Raw genomic sequence first — 9,003 nt, 5'->3', positions numbered from 1 at the left:
TACCTTCCAAACCTGCGTGGAAACAAAAAGGTTCCCCACCATGGTACCAAGTGACCTATGATTTTACAAAAAAAAAAATAAAAATGACCTATATATTGGTATGAAAATAAAAATGAGGATCACTATCTGGGTACACTGACTGAGGGAATACCATCTCCTACTATTACTCTATATTTTTGCAAATAGCCTTTTATAGTTAATCATTCAAGCTGCTAGGATTCCATACATATCTTTTAATGCATATCTATTAAAAAATTTTCATAAATTCAGTATCAACCCATACACTATGGGTCTGTGATTGAAGAGTGCCCCCAAAAAGAGTTTTTCTGTTTTTCTTTACCACCCTTGGTCCCAGCAACTAAGACTAGCCCTTCCCAGATATAGATTTTTCTGCACATTTTACTTCTGCCTTCCCCCGCCGGTGCTTCCCATGTGTAATTTTTACTGTTCTGATGAACATGCTTGCGTAGGACATCGTAAATGTTAACAGAGGGTATAACTTCTTTCCTTTACCTAGGTACTCTTTACCTAGAACGGCGCCCACGATGTCCATCGCGGTCATCGGGGGTAAAAAATCGCGGGCATCGCATGCACTAAAAAAACGGGTGCGACGCGATGCCCGTGATTTTCCCATAGGGATCAATGTTAAAAGTGTGATTGGACGCGATTTTAGTGTTAAATGCCTCAATGCCCGCGATTTTTACATAGGAAACAATATTAAATGGGCCACAGAGCCCTAATAGTCCCCCTGAAGTCTTAAATGGCCCCCACAATTTTTAACGCCAACCCACGATCAACGTGAACCCAAAGCGTGGCGAGCGCAGCGAGCCCGCGAGGGGCGGCGGTACGCGTCCTCCGACCTTTTCATACCCCCACTATCCACGTCGGCGTGGAGTTGAGAATAGAATAGTGTGGCGAGTGCAGCGAGCCACCGAGCCCGAAGCGTGGCGAGCGCAGCGAGCCCCGCGAGGGGACGCGGATACCTGTGAAGCCCGCGAAGGGACGCGTTTACGTGTGAAGGTATCCGTGTCCCCTCGCGGGGCTCGCTGCGCTCGCCACGCTTCGGGTTTTGCCACACTATTCTATTCTCAACTCCACGCCGACGTGGATAGTGGGGGAATGAAAAGGTCGGAGGATGCGTACCGCTGCGCTCGCCACGCTTCGGGTTGACGTTGATCGTGGGGAGGCGTTAACAATTGTGGGGGCCATTTCTGACTTTAGGGTGACTATTTGGGCTCTGTGGCCCATTTAACATTGTTTCCTATGGAAAAATCGCGCCCATTGAGCCATTGAACACTAAAATCGCGTCCAATCACACTTTTAACATTGATCCCTATGGGAAATCGCGGCCATCGCGGGCATCGCATCGCACCCGTTTTTTAGTGCATGCGATGGTCGCGATGGGCGCCGTTCTAGGTAAAGAGTACCCTTTCCTTAATTAGGAAATAAATCTAGAAAGTGGCAAAAAAACAGCTCACTAATTAGTTTGTTTACAAATTTAAATAATTAATATGTTCTCTGCGACTCAAGAGAATTACACTCCTGGGTCGCTGAGATTTATATAAAGCAAAGATCTCCAGTGAGAGCAGCGAGATGTGTTTTGGTTCCCATATACAGTAACATGCGGACAGGTGAGATACTTTACCTAAATGAGAGCACTGCCATACAGTAAGTGCAGATCATACATATTACGTCAGGAGCATGTTCTTATTCAGTGGGAAATAGCTTTACACAACTGTTCACCAGAATCTGACAGGTAGAGGGAGAGAGTTCCAGGGGTCAGGTACTCCACGCTGTTTTATTGATTTTTTAATGATCGCTGTCCATGTATGAGGCTTGGAGGGAATTAAACGCAACAGCACAAACTGTATAAATATAAAAGAAGGACACTGTTAGAAGTAGATGAGCAATACCTTGGGTCAATTTTATTTTATTCTTTTTATTTTTAGCATCTTCCTTAATCTGCTGATTTATAATACAGAGCTCTCAGTGCTTGCTTCTCAGGGTAGCAGGAAATTTGGACGTTTGGCAACTTTTGGTCTAACAGACGTATTTGTAAGATGTTGGAAGACCTATTTTCCCAACTGAAGGCCTGAATAAAATGTGTCTCCTGACTCTTAGCTCAAAGCAAAGTAATGGGAAGAACCAAATGTTGTTTGTACTTATATCCATTCTCTATTTTGTTGATGGAGTTCCTTACTCAAGGGACCAAGATGAATCCAGATCTGGAAACATGAGGTTTAAACTAAGCCTTTGAGCAGGTAATTATTAACTGTAAGTTATTGAACCCTTTTTTTTTGCCCCCTATGTTTTTAACATTCAGATTTGTTTGCCACCTCTATATTTTGTTTGACTTTCACTTCCTAATTTAGTAGTATGCCTTCACTCTCAGCCAAGCACCCTGAAACCCTCAGCTTTAGTTCCATTTCCCAAGATCTTTACCCGCTTCATCTGCTCCCTCAACCCTGTTCTCTTTGAGCTCTTGAGCTCATCCATCCTTCATCCCATTGCGACTGGATCACCTTTCAACTTTGTGTTCTACGCTTGTGTTTACTTTTCTACCTTTATATGTTCTCTTTATCTTCATTTGCCCTTAAGATGCAATATCTTGACAATTTATCTTGCTAACTACGTCGCATTACTCTTCTCCGGTTCCGTTCCCCCCAAAAAGATGCCCTCATCAAAGTCATCAATGCACAACTACAAAGTCATCAATGCAGGTCAGACCTCTGGCTCGGGTCCAATGCGGAGATATCAAGGCATCCGATTTGGGCTAATTTCTCAGCCTGATTTACTGGGATTGGGTGAAATTGGCCCAAATCAGACAAGTGTATGGGGGCCTTTAGACCTTTCAGCCATTTTGGATATTGTTGATAATTCTGTTCTCTTTGACACACTCTTCTTAGTCTTTGTCTTATTTCAGTTTGTCTGCTGCTTTTGTTCGAGTGCTAGGTTGATTGTTAACCAATTCTTACTGATTTGTTCAAGCATGACTTACTGTACACTTCTGGTTATTATCAAGCACCCATCTGTTTAAATTTATTTGCTGGTCATTATAGTTATTTGTGTTCATGCCTTTAATATGATACTTCATTGTTTTTGTAAGCTGAGTGCATTGGAATTTGTGCGGCTTCTAAATTCACAATCGTGTTAATATTTTTGCTAACTGCATCCGTGGCTCTATATAGTCTAATGTATATAATGTATACAGTGCTAATGTTCACATTGATTATCTACTAAATACAAAAATAATTGCTGGACTGAACCGAGGTGGCATTTCCAGAAGAATCAACCTCAACCATTTAAAAAAGTCAGGCATCGCTAGCAGGAAAATTTTACAAAAAGAAAAAAAATAAGAAAACCCACCGTCACCAAATGACCATTGTCCGTTCCTTATATGCAAGTATGGAACTTGTGCTGCTTGTTTGCTACTTGATGTGAGGATACCAGGCTTATATCTCAGTGTTAGCTATCCAGTCCCACATCAGCCTTATGTGCAGGATGAGGAACCTGGTATTTATGGATTCATTTCCACGCATGCGCAAACGCCAACAATTGTCTGGGGTAGCGAATTCAGCCCGCAGCCCGCACCGAGTGGGTCAGAATCGTCCCTATGACAGTTACCCTTTGCTGATGACCTAATGACTCTCGACCTAGACATTGTCCCACAGGGCGGTGCAGGAATAAAGGGGATGCAGTCAATTTACCTACAGTCAAAATACTGACACGCCCAAATTTTCCTGACGTTCATTATGCTGACATGATCAAAATTCTGACACGGTCAAAATACCGACATTTAAAATGTTGACAGGTCAAAAAGTTGGCATGGGTTTTTCATGATATTTTCTTTGAAATTGACTTGTTCATTCTTTATCATCCTAGTGGACGTGGAGGGGAAATATAATAGTGTGCCGAGTGCAGCCCGAAGCATGGCAAGCGCAGTGAGCCATGAGAGGGGATGCCGTATTGTGTCCATGTCGACCTGTGTTGACATAGACTCCCCCGAAAATGTAAAAAATCATGTCTACTTTTTGGCCTGTCGACATTTTAAATATCGTCATTTTGACCGCATCAGCATTTTGTTTGTCTGTATTTTGACTATGTCGGTACTTTGACCATGTCAGCATTTTAATTGTCTATATTTTGGCCATGTCTGTGGTCGGTATTTAGACTGTAGGAAAATCCTACTGAGCCTGAATGAAGCAGTTACTGGGCTAGGTTATTATACACGTGAATACAGGAGCAGAGAATTGCAAAGAACAATGGCCAGAATTGTGCTAATAAATTCTGAATTGCTGGAAAATAAGTAGGTAATGTTCCAGATAACAGAAACAGTGGAATTGCAATAATCGAGCAATAATACCATTGTGGAGCTGTCCTGACCAGGTTGAGTCTTGTTTCAATTAGGAAACCACTCTCTCAGGATTACCCTGTTAATGAGGTTTGCTCAGCACCACTGTAGTAGGATACAACATACTCCTTGTTCCTCTTTGTAAAGGAACACCCTGGTTACTAAGTTTCATGCCACACATTTTGTCATATTATAGTCAATCATATTAAAGTGATTTTGGGGTAACTTTGTGGTTCTGATTCCAAATATGATATTTTTTCCCCTAGGTTGGCTCTAGTTCTTTGAATATATGGATGAGAACCAAGAAAATCCCAATAGACAATGCAAACCGCTCAACTACCAACTCTCATCTGACAGTGTTTATATACGGAGGGGGAATATTCCAGAATAATTGTGAACACTTAGAATATTGACATGCCTCACCTACAATGTTCTGGTAGATTCCCATATACTGTACATGTGTTATGGTGAAGATCCCTATTGATTAAGGCTATTGATTATCTCAAGAACTAGAACTGAAAAATATATATTTTTGACTTCAGCAGCCCTCAGAATACCCTAAATTCATTCAAATATCCTTGGCAATTGAACACATAGTTTAGCTGTATATAGGTAATCAATGCTAATGTTCTGAAGACTTGTTTTGACAATTTTTCCACCGATTTTGCAAGTAATATATGGTCACATTGCAAAATGGATAAAAAATTACCAAAATAGCAAACTTTACCTATAGTAAATTTACCCCTTAATGTGTTGGGATATATTTTGTGATGCAGTTCCAATAAGCACCTTAGTGGTATTGCCAGAATCGGTCCTGTATGTAAGGGAACTTTTTCTGGCTATTTGAAGACATTTCAATAAAATCTTAGGTTCCAAATCACTTAAAAGACTTTATTATCTCCCTACGACAGAATGTGCTCCAGTTTTTGTCCTTGGCCACAATACTTTCTTGCGGCTTACATTGTGCAATGCATGTGTCAATATCTACTTGCATAGGCTTCTAGACATTTCAATGGCTGTATTGATATTTGTAATCAATATCTGTATCACCACTACAGAACTCTCAATGGACGTCATCAATAAGACACAAGTGAGAGTGTTTGAGTTCTCTGGTCTCACCGACAATGGGCAACTTGCCCCGTTCCTTTTCATAGTTTTCTTACAAGTTTACATATTATCCGTAGTGGGAAACATCGGCATGATGACCGTTGTCCACTTCTCATCTAGCCTCCACTCTCCAATGTACTTCTTCCTGAGCTCCCTCTCCCTGGTGGACCTTTTCTACTCCTCTGTTATAACCCCAAGGATGCTCTCCGACCTTCTCTCCATGAAGAAGGCCATCTCACTTGAGGCTTGTGCTCTACAGTTTTTTCTCTTCGCTGCTCTGGCAGTTGCCGAGGTTTTTATTCTATCCAACATGGCGTATGACCGGTACGCTGCCATCTGTCATCCTCTCCATTATTTCTCAATAATGACCAGGAAAAAATGCTGGAACCTGGTTGTCCTGGCTTTCTCCATTGGCTTTTTGCAGTCATCCTTTCAGACCAGCTGCATATTCAGCCTCCAATTCTGTGGTCCTAACCTTATAAATCACTTTTATTGTGACATGCCTCCACTGCTCACACTGTCCTGTTCTGACACCTTCTCCTGTGACATGGGTATTCTTTTCTTCACACTTTCCTGTGGAATGGGGACATTGATAATCATCCTGATCTCCTACACCTTCATCATTTCTTCCATTCTGCAGATGAAGTCGGCTGAGGGCAGGAAGAAAGCCTTCAGTACTTGTTCTTCGCATCTCATTTGTGTAACAATCTTCTATGTGTCAGTGTTCTTCACTTACCTACGTTCTCCCTCCAATGTCTTCGAGGAACAAGACAAAATGGCTGCCATCTTCTATTCTGTATTGACACCAGTGCTTAATCCACTTATATACAGCCTGAGGAACCAGCAGGTGAAAAGAGTCTTCATACGAGCAGTGCAAAGTCTTGCTAGTGTAGATATAACTCTATCATTTATTAGGGATTGAGTGATGGTTCTATCATTAACCTTTGGAGAACATAAGTTTTAGGGGATGCTTGGGAAGAGATAAACTGGAGAGTGATAAAGTACAGTACCAACCAATGAGCACTTAACGTTTATCCCTCTCTGAGCTCTGATAAATCTACTGTGGTCTTTAGTCTGAATAACATCTAACATGAGATGGTACAAGAACAAGATAGTTCCACATATCTTAGCTGCTATAGTCATTGGTGTGGCAATAGTCCCCCCTGTGGGTTGGAGGCGCTGGTAGGAGCTAGAAGAAGCTAGAGTTCTGTGCCACACTACTGCCTGGACCTGTGGTCTGTGGTCCCATTGCACCTGCCACTATTGAAAATGTCCCTCCTAAAATGGCCACCACCTCAGAGGAGACAGTTATTAAGAATGCTAGATGAAGCAGTGGCCATTTTCAGAGGGACCGTTTTAATGGTGACACCCAATTCAGAAGAACGGTGGCAATTGTGGTGGTCAGAGGAGGGAATCCACTGACAATGAGCAGGCCTAATGCCAACCCGCAGGAGGGATGGACAAGAGAAGAGCGGCAACTCTTTTGGTGGTGGAAATCTGCTGACAAGAAGCAGGTGCTGGGGCAAGGGTGAGGGCGGGTTGAGGACCAGAAACTCTTGGATGGGGTTTGCTTGATTTATAGTTACGGCACTGGCTATAATATACTAAATGTAAATGTATATAGAGGCATATGCAATATTTATACACCCACAGAAAAAGAAGTATCTTATTGGGTGCACTGAGAATCAAAATATTTATCATAAAATGTAACTTTTAATAGTTCCTATAAAAAGGTCTCTTAATCAGACGGAGACCACATGACCTTGTCTCAGAGTGAAATATTAAAAGATAGAACAATGTGATAAAGATTGAAAAATGTGAAAGAATTAAAAAATGAGAAGAAAAGGATGAACGTGTGTGTGTCAGTTACTTATATATTTCTTGGCTTGGATTGCCTTTATAATAAGTTTCTTCTTGCTGCTGCTATTATGTTGCAGCTGAGCAAACAGTAGTGTTGCCACCAGGGTTTATAAAATTATATATTTAATGAGGGAGCACTGTATTATATTGCAATGTTAATTTTTCCTCATATGAGCAATATTTTATGCTGCTCAGTAATATCTGATTTTTCTCCCAACTGAGTGGTGATTTTATACACGTCTGCACTATAGAGGTACGTGGGGGGGAACCTTCATAGATCGGGTTGACAATGACATGTCCCTTTAATATTTATTGTTCATTCTGCATATCCCTATATCCGTATTTAAGCGGACTAACCGCTAGATCGGGTGCAGTCGGACCGTATAGTTTTATTGTCACACCTCTCCTTAAGATGGAGTTAGTTAATATAATGCAGCCTATATGTATCAATAGGATCTCTAATACCCAAAATTAAGCGATGTCTTCGCTGGGTTTAGAATGGCTGTGTGGGTATGTGACAGTCATAGACGGTCTGATAATTAGATAGTACTTCTTGGTTCTAGGGTGGTTTATATTAACACCCCTTGTAATGCTCCCCACCTCTTCTCAATCCCGGTACTAAGCGGTTTACCGCCGGGAAGTGCAGTGACAAGTCTGTTAAATTAAATGTTTCACATGTACTCAGTTTTTATTAAACGTGCCTCAATTGGACACACAGCATTTAATGTTATTTTTATATACGTACATAAACATCAAACATATTGAGCAGTAACTACTGTTTTATATTCCTTTTAATACTTATATTCACGTTAGGATAATGGGGTCTATGCGTTCATACGCACGATTCCCTTTATTCACCCCAGTGCTACAAGGGTCATGACCAGTGTTCCCTCTAAGGTGTGCGCGTGTGCGCGCGCACACAACTCGCCGAGCCCGCGCACAGACATTACAATTGAGCACACAAAGGTTAAAATCTTGTTTTAGTGTGCCACGAGTTTAATAAGGTTGAAAATCACTGCTATAGTCTATATGTGTTGTGTGTGAAGTCTGTAAACATTCAAATTGCTTTATTAACTCAACAGAACTCGAATCCTAGGCCTGTATACGTTATGTGACGCACAAAAATGTACATTTCCTTCCAAAGTTGCACAGCCAATATCTTTTTCTGCACAAAGCCTTCGTAAAATTAGAGGGAACATTGGTCATGACAGTAACTGTGCCAATATAGAAAGCGCTATGCGCAAATTCCCAGTGAAATAGTATTAAGTATCAATGTCATACAGTAATCAGCGGTCGCATATACTGTTGCGCCGCCGTCTGTCAGTTTTCTATTGCGGGTAGCACAATGTGACTGCTCCCGGCACTGTCTGTCTGCTCCCTGCTCTGCGGTCGCACAAAGTATGCTGTGCCGCTGTCTGATAGTGCAGGTCCCGGGTAGCGCTGAGAGTATGCTCCCGGCATTACTGAACACTCATGTCGCTGTTTTAATTACAGGTTGTATAGTAGTACAGATCCCGGGTAGCACTTAGGATATGCTGCCGGCGTTACTGTACATTCGTGCCGCTGTCGGCTTTTGCAACAGGCTGCCTAATAGTACAGGTCCCGGGTAGCACAGTGAATGTGCTCCCGGCATTGCTGTACGTTCGTGACGCTGTCGGCTTCAGTGTCAGGCTGGGTACATATTA

At 41.9% G+C, this 9,003-nt stretch overlaps 1 protein-coding gene across 1 annotated transcript; it reads left to right on the top strand.

The window, feature by feature from the left end:
- Nucleotides 1–5,417: 5,417 nt before the first annotated feature.
- Nucleotides 5,418–6,380, top strand: LOC146073515 (olfactory receptor 5AR1-like). Its single transcript, XM_083180691.1, has one exon. The coding sequence runs from the start codon at nucleotides 5,418–5,420 to the stop codon at nucleotides 6,378–6,380; it is 963 nt and encodes a 320-aa protein (XP_083036817.1).
- The last annotated feature ends 2,623 nt before the right edge of the window (nucleotides 6,381–9,003 follow it).

This window comes from Crinia signifera, chromosome 4 (genome assembly GCF_055691185.1).
Source record: "Crinia signifera chromosome 4, ASM5569118v1, whole genome shotgun sequence".
NCBI lineage: Eukaryota > Metazoa > Chordata > Amphibia > Anura > Myobatrachidae > Crinia > Crinia signifera.
The sequence above is the reverse complement of the archived record's forward strand: the minus strand, read 5'-3'. Positions and strand labels throughout refer to the sequence as shown.